This window comes from Perca flavescens, chromosome 15, assembly GCF_004354835.1.
Source record: "Perca flavescens isolate YP-PL-M2 chromosome 15, PFLA_1.0, whole genome shotgun sequence".
NCBI lineage: Eukaryota > Metazoa > Chordata > Actinopteri > Perciformes > Percidae > Perca > Perca flavescens.
In genome coordinates, this window is record NC_041345.1 from 26,475,150 (window position 1) to 26,496,260 (window position 21,111).

At 43.9% G+C, this 21,111-nt stretch overlaps 1 protein-coding gene across 1 annotated transcript in view; it reads left to right on the forward strand.

The window, feature by feature from the left end:
* Window positions 1-21,111, forward strand: part of si:dkeyp-72e1.9 (syntaxin-binding protein 4) — a 115,361-nt gene that overhangs the window by 43,403 nt on the left and 50,847 nt on the right. Inside the window, exon 2 of the mRNA XM_028600453.1 lies at window positions 10,290-10,363. Within this exon, the coding sequence (XP_028456254.1) occupies window positions 10,290-10,363 (74 nt within the window). The remainder of the gene's footprint in view (window positions 1-10,289; window positions 10,364-21,111) is intronic.

The window sequence follows — 21,111 nt, forward strand, 5'->3', positions numbered from 1 at the left end:
ACCTTCTGAATTAAAGTTTGTCTCTTTCACCGAGACGAGATGAATTACCTTGTTGACTCATTTCATTATGAAATAAATATTACATTACAGTTCTGCTAGATCCCCCATACAGCCTACACACTGGTCCTTTAAAACAAGGCAGTGTGTACGTGTTAGGGCTGGGCAATATATCAATATTATATCCATATCGTGATATGAGACTAGATATCGTCTTAAATTTTGGATATCGTTATATGACATAAGTGTTGTCTTCTACTGGTTTTAAAGACTGCATTACAGTAAAGCGATGTCATTTCTGAACTTACCAGATTGTTCTAGCTGTTCTATTATTTGCCTTTTCCCCACTTAGACATTATGTCCACATTACCGATGATTATTTATCTAAAATCTAAGTGTGAAGATATTTTGTTAGAGCACCAACTGTCAACCCTAGAATATCTCCGCAATATTGATATTGAGGTATTTGGTCAAGAATATTGTGAGACCTGATTTTCTCCCTATCTCTCAGCCCTAGTACTTCTGACCCCTCATCACTACTTGCAGTGTGTATCTTTATTACCAGCTGTGACAGCGATGCTGGTATTGTTTTGACAGGCAGAAAAAATAAAAAAAAATAAAAACTCTGCTGCTCAGTGGCCTGAATGACAAATGGCAATGCTAAGTAATGCATGTCAACTGAGGATTAAAATTGCTTTTCTAAATGGAGAGCGGGGCACTTATGTATTCATGTGTTTAAAGGCATCTATACCCATTCTGCTCCGTTTAAATTCTCCTTGGCTGTGTAGTGGGCTGGCAGAGAAATTATTTTATTCTCAACATTTTCTTTAGTGTAATAATAAGGTCATTTATTATTGTGTGTTATTTTATTTTTTTAACACTTTTTTTTTTTAAATGTAAGTTTAAATAAAAAAAAAAAGAAATGCCTGCAAGTTGTTAGATATTTGTGTCGTGAAGCAAGCCCAAGACAAATTTCCCCAGGGAGCAAAGTGTATTTGTCTATTCTAACAATGTCCAACAACCCCACCTATATTTACAAGCTGGCAAAAATATTTCTGTAAAACTGTAACTGGGGGAAATTATGTCTTATCATCAAACATAGCAATAATCTTGGGGCTTGCTTTGCTTTACCGAGGATATTCTTTCCTGCCAATGCAACTTAAGCAACAAATATAGGCTAAATATCTCTGTGGTCCAACAGGCAGGGAAAATTACCGGGAGTCGATGTGTGAGAGATAAGCCTGAAAATAATTTCAAGCCTCAGCTGCATGGTAAACCTTTTTCATTTTTTCGGCGACTTTAGTTACGTAAAAGATTAAATGTCTGGGTGAAGGTGGATACGTTTGGAGCGGACAGTGTGGTTAACTGGCGTTACAGGCTGCCTGCGTACGCACACACACACACACACACACACACACACACAGCCACACAGCCACACAGCCCATCATCATGTTGCTGCTGGCTGGAGGCTGAAGGCTGGGGAAGCTCCGACCGACCGACCGTCCGTCCTACCGGAGAAGCTGGCTCCAATGTCAAAATGCCAACCTTTTCAGTCATGTATAAAGGAGCTGTCATCATTAGCAGGTAAAAAAAAAAAACGTGTGTGTGTGTGTGTGGGGGTGTTGGCTGAAGGTGTCTGTGGTGGAAACCCTGGCTGCTGTCTTCCTACTTTTGCTAATTGTTGAAGTGAATGTTTTGGCGGCGGTGCTGGAGTGATGTTTAGGGCTTCTTTTATGGAAGAACAAGTGGAACGTAGAGGCTACTGTTTGTGGGGGGAAAGCTATAGCAAACTCGGTCATTCGGTAAAAGCAAGTGAACGTGGTGCTGCGTGTAGTGGGGGTTAAAATGGAGGTGCTTAGAGTCGACGTGTATTGTCTTACATGTGGGTGTTCAGAGGAACGCATTCTTTATCGACAACACGTTGGTAGAACAACCTGGTTTAAAGCACGTGAGCGGGGTTTTTCCCGCTGTTATTTCGTTAAGTTCCTCTGAATAGGACCGACTCCATCCATTCGGTCCTCTATGCCGCTCGTGCGCCGTGCGCAACGGCAGCGGCTGTGTTTGGTCTGCCTTCGAAATAATGGCAATTCGGAGGCTTAAACTGCATGCTACATCTGAGTTATGGTCTTATATGAAGTTAGCGCTTTTACAGATGAAGGGCTGTAAGTAATGATATCTGCAACTGTTGTTCATATTGATTATCGATTGCCTGCCGTTTATTTTCTGATTTAATAATTTGGTCTATAGGCTACAACCTTAAACAGTGAAAAGTTAAAGTGTAATAGCCTAATCTTAAAAAAAAAAAAAAATACAAAAAAAAGTAAAATAATATTACTTACAAAAAATGTACTTAATGTAATAATGTTTGTCAACATGTAGCAAAGTTGTGGCCAGTACTGTGTACTACAACGATAACAACATGCCACTTGTAAGTTGAAGCCTAACCAGACCGCAAACTTTATAAAAATGAAAAAGAATGCAGGAGGAAATCTTTGCTCTTCTTTGTGTTTAGCCAATTTATCATAATTAAATCAGAATCAGAAAAAGGTTTTATTGCCACAATACACTTAAGGGTGCTGACACACCAGGCCGATTATCGGCCGTGGGACAGTCTGGTGAGGTCAGTGACTCAAATCTGTTCGGTGTGTCCCGTGCCGTCATCTGTCTGGGGGGCTGTCGGCGTTCATTTTGGCCGACCTGACATGTTCGGTCGGCGGCAGGGCCGTCAGGACTCACCCGGAAATGACGAGCGGAATGAGGAGACTACAGTCTCTCAAAATCTGACGAAAATCTTTTAAACGGACCTTTGTTGAGCTGGGGGTAAGCTTCGCTTCAGAACTCGAGCCTCCTATGGCGCCATTTGATGCTACAAAATGATCACCCCACCCGTTAGCATCCCATTGACTTTGACAGTGAATAACTTTACATCTGAAGCGTTTAAAGACTCTATTTGTCCATTGTTTATTTCTAAAGAAACACAACAATGTATAAAAGGCTCCATTACCTTGTACCTCACGTTATGGCTCCGTAGCAGACGTTTTTATAAAAATAGGCCAACGATTGGGTCACATAGTAGAGGAATTACCGTATAGTACAGGAGAAGCTCGCAGGCAGTTTCGACTTACATGAGCTGTTTAAGTTTAATTACTGATGTTAACTAGCATTTTAGGTTTCAATAATTAGCCTGTGCCCATGTTATCTCCTTACATATACCTACGCTCTCCGTCTCTGTTTGTCTCAGTTGGAGGCTGTGCAGTAACGCTCAGCGCTCACCGGAAAAGTGCTTCTAATATCCTCCACTGGTCTCCATCCAGAGCAACGGGACCTGTTGGTCCATTCTTATATACTGTCTATGGAAACACTCTGTCTGAGCTCGCTCAGGCAGCACCAATGGGCAGCGCGTATGGAAGAACTGGGCTGGCTTTCTCACTCAGTGACTAATACACACACAAACAAACAAAAGACGGGAACATCCAAAAAAGCATAATCGGGGCTCTCACTCACTATGAGAGTATCTCTAAAGAATGTTTTAAAACATGTGTCATCAGTCCGTCACCTTCCTCTTTCTTTGTGTTGGCGTTCTAACCTCCGGTGGATTTCTGAGGACTATGGTTAACTGGTCCTCAGATCTCTGCAGGGTAAATCCAGACAGCTAGCTAGACTATCTGTCCAATCTGAGTTTTCTGTTGTTACATGTTCCACCAAAACAAGTTCCTTCCCAAGGCTGTTTTGCAGAAGCACCGAGAGGTCCAGGAGAAAGAGAATTCTGGTGTGGCCATAGTCGGCTGCATTGAGGAATCTCTATGAAGTAGAGCTGGGCAATACGGAGAAAATCCAATATCACAAGATTTTTGATCAAATGCATTCAGATATTGCGGCGATATTGTAGGGTTGACTATTGGTGTTTTTACAAAATATTAACACAATGAGATTTGAGATAAATAATCATCAGTACCATGGATAGTATACTTGGGAAGAAACCTCGGACAGACCCAGGCTCTTGGTAGGCGGTGTCTGACGGGCCGGTTGGGGGTGTGATGAACAGTGGCAATAATAGTCACATTAATAATGGAACAGTGACTGGATGTAGCGGGGAGCTGCAGGGTTCAGCAGGAAGCAGCAGGGTTCAGCAGGAAGCTGCATGACATTGCATGGCACCGCTGAGCTTGGCAGGGAGTGCAGCAGGACCACGGCGACAGCTGGAACCAGGATCTTGGTGCCAACGTTCTCCAAGGAAATACGCTGGGGGAAAAAACATAAGGACTCCGGGGAGTAAACTCCCCAGAAGCTAGGATTAGTAACAATCATTCCTGGGACGGGATACACACAAATAGTAATAGTAATAGTAATAGAAAGGGAGAGGAGAGAGCAGCTCAGTGTGTCAAAGGAAGGAAGTCCCCCGGCAGTCTAGAACTATAACAGCGTAACTATACAGCGTAATTAAGAGAGACAGGTCATAAGGAGAGGTAGCTTTTTCGGGCTTAGAACTCTTCCCCTGCTTGAAAGCGATTACAGTTTCTGCCCCCCGAACCCAGATTGGGAGCTGGTTCCATAGGAGAGGAGCCTGATAACTAAAGGCTCTTGCTCCCATTCTACTTTTAGAGACTCTAGGTACCACCAGTAACTCTGCATTCTGGGAGCGCAGTGCTCTAGTGGGACAATAGGGTATTAGGAGCTCTTCTAGATATGATGGTGCTAGACCATTTAGAGCTTTGTAGGTCAAGAGAAGGATTTTAAACTCAATCCTGGATTCAACAGGAAGCCAGTGCAGAGAAGCTAATACAGGAGAAATATGATCTCTTTTCTTAGTTCTTGTGAGAACACGCGCTGCAGCATTCTGGATCAGCTGGAGAGTCTTAAGGGACTTATTTGAGCAACCTGACAGTAGGGAATTACAATAGTCCAGCCTGGACGTAACAAATGCATGGACTAGTTTTTCAGTGTCGTTTTGAGACAGGATATTCCTAATTTTGGCAATGTTACGAAGATGAAAAAAGGCTGTTCTTGTTTGTTTTAGATTGACATTAAAGGATATAACCTGATCAAAAATAACTGCCAAATTTCTGACAGTAGTGCTGGAGGCCAGGGCAATACCATCCAGAGTAGCTATGTCTTTAGATAAGGAGGTTCTGAGGTGTTTAGGTCCCAGTACAATAACTTCAGTTTTGTTAGGGTTTAACATCAGAAAATTATAGGTCATCCAGGATTTTATATCTTTAATGCACGCTTGAAATTTAGCTAGCTGACTGGTTTCGTCTGGTTTGATTGACAAGTCTAATTGGGTGTCATCCGCATAACAGTGAAAGTTAATTGAGTGTTTCCTAATAATATTGCCTAGAGGAAGCATATATAAGGAGAATAGAATTGGTCCAAGCACTGAACCTTGAGGAACTCCATGGCTAACTTTAGCGTACTTGGAGGATTTATCATTAACATTAACAAATTGAGATTGATCAGAGAAATAGGACCTAAACCAGCTTAGAGCAATTCCTTTAATGCCAACCAAGTGTTCCAATCTCTGTAGCAGGATTGAATCGTCAATAGTGTCAAATGCAGCACTAAGATCTAGTAAAACAAGAATGGAGATGAAAGTCCTTTGTCTGCAGCAGTTAAAAGGTCGTTAGTAATTTTCACCAGTGCCGTCTCTGTGCTATGATGCTTTCTAAATCCTGATTGAAAGTCATCAAATAAACTATTGCTATGTAGAAAATCACATAACTGATTAGCAACCACCTTCTCAAGGATGTTGGATTGAAAGGGAAGGTTAGATATAGGTCTATAGTTTGCTAAGACCTCAGGATCGAGGGTGGGTTTTTTCAGAAGAGGTTTTATCAAAGCTACTTTAAATGACTGAGGTACATAACCTGTTAATAAGGACATATTGATCATATCTAGTAATGAAGTGTTTACCAAGGGTAACGCTTCTTTGAGTAATCTCATTGGGATGGGGTCTAAGAGACAGGTAGATGGCTTAGCTGAGGATATCTTTAACATTAATTGTTGAAGGTCTATAGGATAAAAGCAGTCTAAGTATATGTCGAGCCTAGTCGTTATTTCTAGCGACTCTGCGTTTAAAGGTGAACCGTTAGAAGTTGAGGGCAAAAGGTGACGGATTTTATCTCTAATTGTTGTAATTTTATCATTAAAGAAGCTCATGAAGTCATCACTACTCAGAGCTAGAGGAATAGATGGCTCAGTAGAGCTGTGGCTATCTGTCAGCCTGGCTACAGTGCTGAAAAGAAACCTTGGGTTGTTCTTGTTTTCTTCTATTAGTGATGAGTAATAGTCTGATCTGGCCTTTCTTAGGGCCTTCCTATAGGTTTTGAGACTTTCTTGCCAATCCAAACGGGATTCTTCCACTTTTGTGGAACGCCACTTACATTCGAGGTTTCGCGAGATTTGTTTTAATTTGCGAGTTTGGGAGTTATACCAAGGTGCTAATTTCCTTTGCTTCATCATCTTCTTTTTCAGGGGAGCAACGGAGTCTAAGGTCGTCCGTAGGCAAGTCGTAGCACTGTCTACAAATGTATCAATTTGAGAGGGACTGAGGTTAACATAGAGGTCCTCTGTTATGTTAAGGCATGACATAGAGTCGAATGCTGTTGGAATATCTTCTTTAAATTTAGCTATAGCACTGTCAGATAGGCATCTAGTGTAGAAGCTTTTATCTAATATAAAATTTAATATAGTCAGGTAGTAAGAATTTGTAAGTGATTAAAGAATGATCTGATAATACCGAATTCTGCGGAAATATTATTAAATCCTCAATTTCAATACCATATGCCAGCACAAGGTCGAGGGTGTGGTTAAAACAGTGCGTCGCCTTGTGCACACTCTGACTGAAACCGATTGAATCCAGTAATGAGTTGAAAGCAGTACTAAGGCTATCATTGTCAACGTCCACATGGATATTAAAATCACCTACAATAAGTACTTGGTCTGATTTAAGGACTAAACATGATAAAAACTCTGAGAATTCAGATAAAAATTCAGAATACGGACCTGGAGCCCTGTAAATAACAACGAATATAATTGGTTGTAATGTTTTCCATTTTGGATGTTGAAGATTAAGAACAAGACTTTCAAAGGAGTTATAATTTAATTTAGGTTTAGGAGTAATTAACAGGCTTGCATCAAAGATGGCTGCAACTCCCCCTCCTCGGCCTGAGCCTGTAGGAATTTGAGTATTAATATGACTGGGAGGAGTGGCTTCATTTAGACTAACATAGTCTTCATGGCCCAGCCAGGTTTCAGTAAGACAAAATAAATCAATGTTATTATCAGATATCAACTCGTTTACCAATAATGCTTTAAAAGACCGAGATCTAATATTTAATAGTCCACATTATTTTCCTATTTTGTTCTATCGTTGCAGTCGTTTTAATTCCAATTAGGTTGTTAAGTATAGCGCATTTTTTGTTTACCTTTGATTTAACCGATCTGAGTCGGGGAACATACACCGTGCTTATTAGACTATGAGTGGGTGACTGCTCCAACGGAAGCACAGGGGGGCGCGTAGTACTGCACCCCTGATTACTAATATCAAACTTGGGTTGTCATGGTTTATGTCTGATAAACTCGGTCAGATTTTTTGATATGAGAGCGGCTCCATCCCAGGTGGGATGAATGCCGTCTCTCTCCATCAGACCAGGCTTTCCCCAGAACACCCCCCAGTTATTCACATAGCCCACATCATTAGCTGGGCACCACCCCGACAACCAGCGGTGGAAGGATGACGTACGGCTGTACATTTCATCATTGGTCAGGTTTGGCAGGGGTCCAGAGAAAACTACTGAGTCCGACATTGTCTTTGCGTATGCACAAAGTGACTCAACATTCAATTTAGTGATCTCCGATTTACGACCATTACCCCCTACGTGAAGTATGATCTTACTGTATATCAATATATAAATATCGATATCTTTATAGACCTTTTTTCACGGCATATGTCATAGTAGGAAAAGCACAGGTGTATTCAAAACCATTAATGCTGGCTGCATTCCACTTAGGAGAGTCCCTGGTATTAAGCAATATATATATATATATATATATATATATATATATATATATATATATATATATATATATATATATATATATATATATATATATATATATACACACACACACACACACACACACACACACACACACACACACACACACACACACACACACACGATCATTATACCAAACAAGATAAAGTCATATTCAGACATTAGACTACCAATACTGCTACTGGCTCCATATGAGAACTAGTAGTTAGGACACCATTTACAGCAATACAATCTGTATTAAATGTTGTGCCATATTTATTTTAAATACAGTATGAGGTCATATACAGACATTATATTTGACGTGTGTGAAACATAACGCATTGAAAATCACACATATTCTATAATCCTTGTAGGTAAATGCTAGCTCAGTACTGGCACAGTCTAACTCCATATACTCCATATTCTTCCAAGAATTAAACAAAAAAGATTCCAACCAATAGTCTGTATCTCTGTTATGTTCAGTTAGAAGATATAAAGGTGAATATATTTATTAGATGTGATGATTGACATATGTAGGGGGAAAGCTGTCAGAAAGCCACGGGAATAAGACTATTCTAAAGAGTGATGCTTCATTCTTTGACGCAAATGGTGTCTGAGGTGGCAGCATACACACACACACACCACCACTTCTTATTCAACACCGCTGCAAGCTGAACATACATTTGTCTAGCCAGCATTCAGTGTTGGGGTGCTCTTATGTTAACAGTGCATATGGAGGAGTCATGTGATTTTCAATCCATCCATCTTTCAAAATGAATCGGGCGAACAGTCAAAAATGATTTGCCTCAAATGTAGCATAACCACATTGTGTGGTATTCAGTTCACTTTGAGAACAAATATGAATAGGACCACTACAAAAAAAAGGCAGACGAACATTTAATGCCAATGAATTCACATTATAGACACTACACTATAGTGTTAAATACCTGTTAAACATACGCTGTATAGGCTTTCATGTCCCCCTACTTTGTAAATAGAAGCAACCTTTTATATATGTCATTCTATATTTTATTCCAGCATAAATTGCACTCTGCACCATTGCACTATTATCTTTATGTGTACGTATATACACACTTTCTATATGCATATTTCTATCTGTACACAGCAGTAATTCTTTTTTTAAATCTCTGTCCAACTCACTGTTTTAGCTGTATGTCTATTCTGTATTATGTACAAGGGCAGCAAACCGGAGTCAAATTTCTTGTGGGTGTACCATAGAAATAAAATGGATAGAAGGGACACTGAGCTGTTAGCGGGAGACTTCCCCTGGAGCAACGGGGAGTTAGGAGGAGGGACTGCAGCGGCAGATCCAGCATGCTGTTTGGCTCATTTTCTGTGACTAATGCAGCATTAAAACACAGCGAAACTAGGGATGCACAGAAATGAACATTCTTGGCCGAATGACCGAATAACCGAACACGTTTGTTTGCGTTTTTTCCCCCATTCATTTTTGCCTTTTTTTTCATCATTGCATAAAATTACAACAGTCATTAGCATGCTTTTTACTATTTTTGTCTTTGTTTTTCATAAGAAAAAATCAATTAAGACTACAATTTAAATTAATACTGCACATTTCTAGCAGAAATGATACCAACAAAGCACAATATAATTTATAATAAATAAATAAGTAAAATAAAATATTTTAATTTCGGCCGTGGCTTGATAGTGTTGCATTTACTCATTTCCTGGTTCTCCTTCTCCATCAACAGCATTAAATTGGGGAGAGGGTTAACTTTTCCTGCTATAGATTTCCCACCATGGTCAGAAAGAACAGGGGAGACACTTTGGTTCACTTTGACTCTAGAGTCGCTACTCTGAAGATAATCGCTTTCACTCTCTCACATCACTCTACCACACACACACATGCCAGCCCTGTTATTTTCTTAAAGAGATTGACACACACACCAACGCATCAGTCTAAACTTCAGGGCACTTACGCAAGCTACGGAAAACACTCCGTGTGGAGCCTCAGCAGAAGCATAAATCAAGCTTAAGGCTCTGTATTCATCACAAAGTCAAACCCACTCATGCACTCTCTCACATTTAGGAGTAGTAGTAGTAGAGTAGAGTAGTAGTAGCTTTGCAACTGAATTGTCTAATCTGTGAAGGAAAAACACGTACAAAAGTAGATTTAGCTCTTAAAGTTGGCAATGTACTAAATTTCTCCGCTCTTCTGTCTCTTCTGTCTCTCGCTTCCTCTATTCTCAATCCTCCTCATCCCTCCATCTCTACCAGGACACTAATGGGTCCATATGGAGTAGACAGAGCTGTTCATTCCTTGGAGTTTACAGACTGTGAGAATGGCCTGGGTAAGTAGATTTTTTTTCTCTTTAGCAACCATGGATAGAAGGAAATACTTCTCAAAGTAAACATGTAGAACTGCAGGTACTTAGGTCCTCTCTATCTCTTCCACTGTTTGTGGTCTGTACCTGTTTATACAGTTCATGGTTATCAGGGACTGAGGGCTATACCAGCATCCACTGGGTGAGAGACAGTGTACACCCTGGACAGGTTGTCAGTCCATCACACAGCTAACACAAACACACATATGCAAAACTTACTCCAATTCACCTTCATCTGCTTGTGTTAGTACTGTGGGAAAAAACTGGAGCACTCACAGGAAACCCACACCGATGCAGGTAGAACATGTAACGCCACACGGAAAACACCATAAACCATGAAAATCCATCTTAAAGGTGCACTATGAGTTCCTGCATGGTTTCAGCGAGATTTCATTTTTGTCTCAAATGGTAGGCATCTCTCCTTGATCCGCTAGCTGCCTTCCCCCTGAATACACTGTGGAAAAACCCGGTCTCGGGAGACAACGCAGGGGTCGTAAACGTCAAACAAACACTAGGAGCACAGGCTGTGCACCAAAATACAACCAACCACATTCCAGCCAATCAACGACTCACGCTACTCAATCAACTCTGCTCACTGTCTCTCCCTGTTATCAAACAGTTGTCTTTTTTCACATCCAACAGACACAGAGCAACATCAGCATTTATTGGAGTTGTGTTTGTGTCCACCCAATGAATGTCAGTCTAATGTTTACTCTCATTTTAGCTCTGGTTTGGTGTCCACCAACTCCTGAGAGAAATATAATGTTCTTTAGCTGCTAAAGTTTTCAGTATGTTCACCAGTTAACGGAACTGGGTCGACTCGGTCACGTTTTGGCTAAAGTTCTTTCAAATTATCTGTTCAAATACGAATATAAATCATCTTGTAATATTTTCAGTTATTTCAGTGGTGTCAAACTGAAGTAAAACTTCTAGCAACTATTTGCTTTAGGCAGCAACAGGAAGCTAACACCGGTGAAGTAGCCGTGCGCTACCCTTGGCCATACTCGGACCCCTCCTTGCTGTAAAAAGTCACTGGACGCTGCTGTTTTTTTTAGGGCATTTACCGTATTAACAAGTCGCCCAAATTCACATCAATGCCGTTAACACATCCAGGATCTTACTTCCGTTCTTCACAGTAAAAGACGTGCTTCAACAACTCCAAATGATGCTGTAAAAGCTCCTTAATTTCCACTTTAAATGTAAAGTTATACCGCCACCTGAGCATCGCCCACGCATTTTAACTGCTTCTTCTCATCAAAGTCACTTTCATGCACTAATTAGACCTGTGAATGTCCACGTACATGAATGACAATTCACACGTAGATTCTTAGATGTGTATAAATTAATTCTATTTGCACTTCGAGGGTGATTGCTAAGGAAAAGCACTGCGAAAACACCGTAAACTGTGTCAGACCGGATGTGCCCGGATATGGCCAATAGCTGTGAATGGTGTCCGAACATGTACATAATGGCTTTATCAGAGATTTTTCAATGAATATGGCTGCTGCTGGGAAGCAGGTTGATGAGAGCAGGTATACTGAACCACACAATAAAGTTGTATGTGATTAAAAAACAAACAAAAGAATGAGCTGAAAGGCTTAAACATCTGTGAGTTCCTTACTATGAGTGACACACATTACATATAGTCATGTGATCCATTAGTCATGTAATCCATTGTTAATGCATAAATATGATCTAGTGCAGCTTTAACTCAGACTAGAGCCCTGCACGAGACAGTTTTCTTCATCCCGCTTCCGCCAAATTTCTGACCATTACCGCCTGCACGTGTGTGTTACACTCCCGCCCGCTCCCGCAATGTGTATGTCCACTTCCGCCCGCAGCCGCAAAACTCAGAGAATTTATGGCCGTACAATATTAGAGATGCATTCGTTTTGTGTCTTCTCCTGTCCTGCATGAGAAAACACGTCATTTAATAGGCTGTTAATAATAAGAACTTTGCACAGTCACACGGCACATAGAAATAGACTGCTTTGCAAAAAATACTATATGATAAACCACATGAAAAACAGCAGGTTTAAAATTATTAGCCATGGCCAGATGTCACAGGTATTCTTTTTGGAAAAAATAAGAATAAAAACATTCAAACTTAGGAAGTCTATGCTCAATAACACTGGCATCATCACGCCTCTTTATCCATCCATCTTCGTCCGCTTATCCGGTGTCAGGTCGCGGGGGGAGCAGCTCCAGCAGGGGACCCCAAACTTCCCTTTCCCGAGCAACATTAACCAGCTCCGACTGGGGATCGGCGTTCCCAGGCCAGGTTGGAGATATAATCCCTCCACCTAGTCCTGGGTCTTCCCCGAGGCCTCCTCCCAGCTGGACGTGCCTGGAACACCTCCCTAGGGAGGCGCCCAGGGAGCATCCTTACCAGATGCCCAAACCACCTCAACTGGCTCCTTTCGACGCGAAGGAGCAGCGGCTCTCTCCGAGCTCCTCACGGATGACTGAGCTTCTCACCCTATCTCTAAGGGAGACGCCAGCCACCCTCCTGAAGAAACCCATTTCGCCGCTTGTACCCTGGATCTCGTTCTTTCGGTCATGACCCAGCCTTCATGACCATAGGTGAGGGTAGGAACGAAAACTGACCCGGTAGATCGAGAGCTTTGCCTTCTGGCTCAGCTCTCTTTTCGTCCTGGCGGTGCGATAGATTGAATGCAATACCGCACCCGCTGCGCCCGATTCTCCGACCAATCTCCCGCTCCATTGTCCCCTCACTCGCGAACACAACCCCAAGGTACTTGAACTCCTTCACTTGGGGTAAGGACTCATTCCCTACCTGGAGAAGGCATTCCATCGGTTTCCTGCTGAGAACCATGGCCTCAGATTTAGAGGTGCTGATCCTCATCCCAACCGCTTCACACTCGGTTGCGAACCGATCCAGTGAGTGCTGAAGGTCGCAGGCCGATGATGCCATCAGGACCACATCATCTGCAAAGAGCAGCGATGAGATACCCAGCCCACCAAACTGCAACCCCTCCCCACCCCGACTACACCTCGATATCCTGTCCATAAATATTACAAACAGGATTGGTGACAAAGCGCAGCCCTGGCGGAGGCCAACCCTCACCTGAAACGAGTCCGACTTACTACCGAGAACCCAGACACAGCTCTCACTTTGGTCATACAGAGATTGGATGGCCCTGAGTAGAGACCCCCTCACCCCATACTCCCGCAGCACCTCCCACAGTATCTCCCGGGGGACCCGGTCATACGCCTTCTCCAAATCTACAAAACACATGTAGACCGGTTGGGCATACTCCCAGGCTCCCTCCAGGATCCTTGCGAGAGTGAAGAGCTGGTCCGTTGTTCCACGACCAGGACGGAATCCGCATTGTTCCTTCTCAACCCGAAGTTCGACTATCGGCCGAACCCTCCTTTCCAGCACCTTGGAGTAGACTTTACCAGGGAGGCTGAGAAGTGTGATACCCCTATAATTGGCACACACCCTCTGGTCCCCCTTTTTAAAAAGGGGAACCACCACCCCAGTCTGCCACTCCTTTGGCACCGTCCCAGACTTCCACGCAATGTTGAAAAGGCGTGTCAACCAGGACAGCCCCTCCACACCCAGAGCCTTGAGCATTTCTGGACGGATCTCATCAATCCCCGGGCTTTGCCACTGTGTAGTTGTTTGACTACATCAGTGACTTCCGCCTGGGAAATCGACGACAATCCCCATTATCCTCCAGCTCTGCCTCTAACATAGAGGGCGTATTAGTCGGATTCAGGAGTTCCTCAAAGTGCTCCTTCCACCGCCCTATTACCTCCTCAGTTGAGGTCAACAGTGTCCCATCCTTACTGTACACAGCTTGGATGGTTCCCCCTTCCCCTCCTCCTGAGGTGGCGAACAGTTTTCCAGAAGCACTTTGGTGCTGACCGAAAGTCCTTCTCCATGTCTTCTCCAAACTTCTCCCACACCCGCTGCTTTGCCTCTTTCACGGCAGAGGCTGCAGCCCTTCGGCCCTTCGGTGCCCTGCAACTGCCTCCGAGTCCTCCGGGATAACATATCCCGGAAAGACTCCTTCTTCAGTCGGACGGCTTCCCTGACCACCGGTGTCCACCACGGTGTTCGTGGGTTACCGCCCCTTGAGGCACCTAAGACCCTAAGACCACAGCTCCTCGCCGCAGCTTCAGCAATGGAAACTTTGAACATTGTCCACTCGGGTTCAATGCCCCCAGCCTCCACAGGGATGCACGAAAAGCTCCGCCCGGAGGTGTGAGTTGAAAGTCTGTCGGACAGGGGCCTCCTCCAGACGTTCCCAATTTACCCGCACTACACGTTTGGGCTTACCAGGTCTGTCCAGAGTCTTCCCCACCCTCTGACCCAACTCACCACCAGATGGTGATCGGTTGACAGCTCTGCCCCTCTCTTCACCCAGTGTCCAAAACATACGGCCTCAGATCAGATGAAACGATTATAAAATCGATCATTGACCTTGGCCTAGGGTGCTCTGGTACCAGGTACACTTATGAGCATCCCTATGTTCGAACATGGTGTTTGTTATAGACAATCCATGACTAGCACAGAAGTCCAACAACAAACAACCACTCTGGTTTAGATCAGGGAGGCCGTTCCTCCCAATCACGCCTCTCCAGGTGTCTCCATCATTGCCCACGTTAATGCGTTGAAGTCCCCCAGCAGAACAATGGAGTCCCCCACTGGAGCCCCATGCAGGACTCCAGTCAAGGTCTCAAGAAGGCCGAATACTCCGAACTCCTGTTTGGTGCATATGCACAAACAACAGTCAGAGTTTTCCCCCACAACCCGCAGGCGAGGGAGGCGACCCTCTCATCCACCGGGTAAACTCCAACACAGCGGGCGCTCAGCCGGGGCTTGTGAGTATCCCCACACCCGCCCGGCGCCTCACACCCTGGGCAACTCCGGAGAAGAAAAGAGTCCAACCCCTATCCAGGAGTATGGTTCCAGAACCAAGACTGTGCGTGAGGTAAGCCCCACCAGATCTAACCGGTGGCGCTCCACCTCCCGCACCAGTTCCGGCTCCTCCCCCCAGAGAGGTGACGTTCCACGTCCCCAGAGCCAACGTCTGCCGCCCGGGTCTGGTCCGTCGAGGCCCCTGACCTTCACTGCCACCCATGTGGCATCGCACCCGACCCCAACGGTTCCTCCCACAGGTGGTGGGCCCATGGGATGGAGGGGAGTTGCCACGTAGCTTGTTCGGGCTGTGCCCGGCGGGCTCCGTGGCAAACCCGGCCTCCAGGCGCTTCGCCGGCGAGCCCGCCCGTCTGGGCCTGGCTCCAGACGGGGGCCCCGGGCTTCCTCCGGGCAGGGTCACTCCATCTCTGCTTAGCTTTTTCATTGTGGTTTTTGAACCATTCTTTGTCTGGCCCCTCACCTGAGACCACTTTGCCTTGGGAGACCCTACCAGGAGCACAAAGCTCCAGACAACACAGCCCTCAGGTTCACAGAGACACACAAACCTCTCCACCACGATAAGGTGATGGTTCACGGAGAGGCCTTTATGTAGGACCTAATTAACAAATAGCAACGAGAGTAGGCTGTGAGTGGCTCAAAAAACTGCTCGATGGTGTTTTTTGCCCCCAATTGCACCTTCCAGGCAGCGCTGCATGAATCACTTGGCCATAATATTGCTCTCCTTGCTTTGTTTTTCTGTTGTAAAGACAAGGTTCTTTTCCACATCATTTATTGACTCCATCCTGTCACTAGGCTACATCCCGATCCCGCAGTGTATTTTTTAGCCGCCTGTTCCCGCCCGCAGCAAAGTTCAAACCGCCCGCTCCCGCGAGATTTGCGTTGGGTCCTGCAGGACCTGGCGGGATCCAATCCCAATGCAGCCCTCTACGCCAGACCTCATCCTTTCCTGATTCTTTAAAATGTTCTGCTTTAATTCTGAAGGCCAGGAGTACATAAGGTTGTTGTAGCTAGAGGAAATGTTGATATTTTTTCAGGATATACAGTATATATTATTTTTTTGAGGCCATAAAGTCATTATGTAAATGTTTACTATGGTAATAAATCAAGTGAGAAGTAGGCTAATTTTCTCAGACTTCTATATAGAAACAGACTTCTTTTTGGAGCCAGTGGAGTTGCCCCCTGCTGGAAATGAGATAGAATGCACTTTAAGGCACTTTCTCATTGGCTTCACCTTTCAGACCCGGAAGTTCCGTCCATTATTATTATTATTATTATTATACAGTCTACGGTTTAGCCCTGCGCTCGGGTAAACAAGACAGGAGAGAAAGACAGTAAAGACTCACACAGAGCGGAAATGATAAACACTGCACAGCAGTTTAATAGTATAATATTCTGGTCCATCACTATTAAAGTTGTACTTTGCAAGGGATTTTCTCTGCAGACTAGGTATCCCTGTTAAGTATCAGTGTGTTTGCCTGGGACGGGAAGTAGGTCATGAGGCAAAGCCCTAACCCACTTAACTCTGGGTTAAGATTGCAGGGAGCTTCATTTGTTTTTATCCTTACTGCACCTCTACGCCGCCACGCTGGTGTTTGACTACATGTTGGTGAAATGTAGTCCATATGCCATCCATCCATCCATCCATCCATCCATCCATCTTCGTCCGCTTATCCGGTGTCGGGTCGCGGGGGGAGCAGCTCCAGCAGGGGACCCCAAACTTCCCTTTCCCGAGCAACATTAACCAGCTCCGACTGGGGATCCCGGCGTTCCCAGGCCAGGTTGGAGATATAATCCCTCCACCTAGTCCTGGGTCTTCCCCGAGGCCTCCTCCCAGCTGGACGTGCCTGGAACACCTCCCTAGGGAGGCGCCCAGGGGGCATCCTTACCAGATGCCCGAACCACCTCAACTGGCTCCTTTCGACGCAAAGGAGCAGCGGCTCTACTCCGAGCTCCTCACGGATGACTGAGCTTCTCACCCTATCTCTAAGGGAGACGCCAGCCACCCTCCTGAGGAAACCCATTTCGGCCGCTTGTACCCTGGATCTCGTTCTTTCGGTCATGACCCAGCCTTCATGACCATAGGTGAGGGTAGGGACGAAAACTGACCGTTAGATCGAGAGCTTTGCCTTCTGGCTCAGCTCTCTTTTCGTCACAACGGTGCGATAGATTGAATGTAATACCGCACCCGCTGCGCCGATTCTCCGACCAATCTCCCGCTCCATTGTCCCCTCACTCGCGAACAAAACCCCAAGGTACTTGAACTCCTTCACTTGGGGTAAGGACTAATTCCCTACCTGGAGAAGGCATTCCATCGGTTTCCTGCTGAGAACCATGGCCTCAGATTTAGAGGTGCTGATCCTCATCCCAACCGCTTCACACTCGGTTGCGAACCGACACAGTGAGTGCTGAAGGTCACAGGACGATGATGCCATCAGGACCACATCATCTGCAAAGAGCAGCGATGAGATCCCCAGCCCACCAAACTGCAACCCCTTCCCACCCCGACTACGCCTCGATATCCTGTCCATAAATATTACAAACAGGATTGGTGACAAAGCGCAGCCCTGGCGGAGGCCAACCCTCACCTGAAACGAGTCCGACTTACTGCCGATATGTAGTCCATATGCATATTTACAATTACTGTTCTAGCTGTTCTATTATTTGCCTTTACCCACTTAGTTGTTGTATCCACATTACTGGTGATTATTTATCAAAACTATCATTTTGTTACTATATTGTGAAAGCACCAATAGTCAACTCTACAATATAGCCACAATATGGACATTGATGTATTTGGTCAAAAATATTGCCCAGCCCTAACTAGAGTCAGAGCTCCAGTCAAGCACTGAACCAATCAGTATACCATTTTTTTGTATTAATCTTTTTAGTGAACTGATTCATTACACTAAAAAGAACAATTTTGCCCCTCACTAACTTAAATGTTACTGTATGAAGCCCTTGCTCGTTTGATGGGAGGGGCTGGACAGAGAGGGGAGAGGGATAGCTGCAGGAGGAGGTCTCGCTGTACTTTAAATTCTGGCATTTGTTTTTGAAAGGCTACCTCCTGCAGCTTTACTGCATTATGTAATTCATACACTGTATGTGGCATCATAATGTGCAGTTGATCTGCAGTACTAAGCAATTTGAATGGAGTTTGTATTGTATACAGATGCCAAGTTGGCATTGTGCCCCCATATACTATACTTAAATGCGTAAGGAAAGTCAAATTAACTCAAACACATCATCATAATGAGCCTCTGTACGGTGGATCAGAGTGCAATACTGAACATTTTGGAAATATCAGTAGTAACTTAGAATGACTTAACTAGAAGACAAAGCACCCTTAACGAGAATTACACACCATTTGACATATCACAGTTTTCTTAGGAGCATTAAAGCAGCACTAAAGGAGGAAATGCACACCAAAATGTTTTTAGCTCATTACATATGCAGGGCAAATATTTTTCAGCACTGGCCCCATGGGCCACCAGGCCCTCAGATTCAAATCGAATAAAAAAAAAAAAAAATGTAAACTTGTAAAAACAATCCAGTAAAAGCCATTTAATTCAACTTAATAGCCCTCCTTAACTGTGACACGTAATTTAATGAAAAGACATTAACAGAATGAAAAATGTAAAGATTTATTTGAATTGAAAACTCACATTCTTTGTAAAACTATTCTCTCACATCTTCTGCATTCACAGTCTTTTTCTTTCCCTTCATGCCTCGACCTCATATTGAGCTTGGGTGGTCACATACAGGGCATATCTGGTGACCACAGAGTAACTTTTTGTGGCCACGGGCCATCTGGCCATGCTTAATGTCAGTAATCATGATATGTTTTTTTTTAACCTTACCCTTGCAGCAGAGCTGGATGTTACATCTGCATCAACCACATGAACTCTTGGAGATGGAGATAAAGATTTAATATGATGCAGTGGCGCCAGGATTCTATTTCATAGTACGCACAAGAAACTGCCTGCCCACTGAAGTGCCAGAAATCAGCTGTTCTTATAATATTTAATGTGTATGAGAGTGTGCTCCTAGCGTACTTTTATCATATCATAATGACCAGATCATGAGCATATTTTACTGAAGTGTTTTGTAAGAGAGAGAGAGAGAGAGAAAGAGAGTTGCGCTCAGAGCAGACAGCTGTCAGCGAGCCTGTACGGAGATATGAATAACACGATTCCTCTGTGTGTAAACATCATATCCCGAATATGATCATAAACGGGATAGCAGTATTCATGCTCGTGTTAACACGCTTGTTTGAAACAACATGCTAGCTCCGTCCGTGGGCTCAGGGTCCAGCGACCAGCTTACCTACAGATTCATAAAAATTAACATTGTGATTAATAGTGGATGGGTTGTTGATATGATGTACTAAAGGCATAGTCAAAGGCATAGCATGTGAGGAGAGAGGTGCAAGGTGTGTGTGTGTGTGTGTGTGTGTCAGGCAAGAAGCAAAGCAGCTTATAGTCATCCAATACACAAAGTGTAAAGACCCCCTTACTGTACGCTTGACGCCTCCACAGGGGACTGTCCTACACTGAGGACAGCACATGCTAATCTCTTTAATGCAGCTGAAAGCTGTACCTTCTCAGTGTGTTCACAGTGAACGTCAACTCCATCACAGCTCGTTTTTCTTTAAAGAGTGGGCTTTAAGGAGGCACTTTTCACTTTCCTGATGTCCAGAAATGACTGTGTGGTTTGAATAAACATGTTATTATTTTTATGTTCCTGTATCATCTGGGGTATTGGAACCCATTTTTAGATTCAACTGTGCCTTTTTCATCGCCTTGAAGGTCTTAAAAGTGTTGGAACATTCAATCCTTGGGAAGCAAACATGCCCTTGGTGCATGCTGAGCAGGAAATCATAATTTGGAAAACAAAATGTGAAGCTGAACAGGAGGGACAAAGGCATGCCTTTTTCTATTTGCTCCAGCTGCGTAGGCATTAGTATGATGTTTTTCTTATCTGATGATAGGCGGGGGAGGAGAGTACTTTGAAGCTGAACAAAAGAACAAGAGACCGTTTTCCTCCGAGAACAGTAAGAAGGGAGGGAGGACTGAGAGAGGGAACTTTATAACCCCATTTTTTTCCAACAGGCGATAATTAACATGCACTACTTCGCTGCAGACCCAATTAGCTTCACCATTTTGTCTCTAACAGTCTCACACTGAAGGAGCCCTGATCAAATAGGCCAATAAGGCAGACTTTACCAGCTAGGCTTGAGTCCGTTCAATGTATTCACTTCATTAACAGTGATGGAATGCGTGTTAGTAGAATGGATAGGCCCATGGTGCGATTTGTGAAAAAATCAGAATATATATGTATATATATACATATATATAAATAAATAAAATAAAAGGCCTAAGATGCCCAAAAAAATAATCCATCAAAAAAATCTGACTACCTCTTATGGTCAGAACAAATTTCAGCTGTTTGGTCTGGACCGTGGTACGGGGGAGGTTTCACACCTGTAATTTTAATTCGGATCAAACTGAAAAGTCCAAAAGTCTGGGCCAAAAACGGTAGGTGTGAAAGCCCCCCCACTAGATGGATGGGTTCCACTTTACTTGAAGGTATCTACATAAGACTGACATGACACTGTCATGAATGGGTTACAAACATTTATGACATAACGCTTCTTTTAGTAAGTGTCATTTGACCAGTTATGGTTAGGTTTGGGTTAAAACGCAACGCCGTGTGTGAATAAAACACTTAAAAACCTCCTTAAAAAAAACAAGTTCGGTTATATAAAAGCTGTTTTTACGGATTTATTTCTTAGAGTGTATAAATG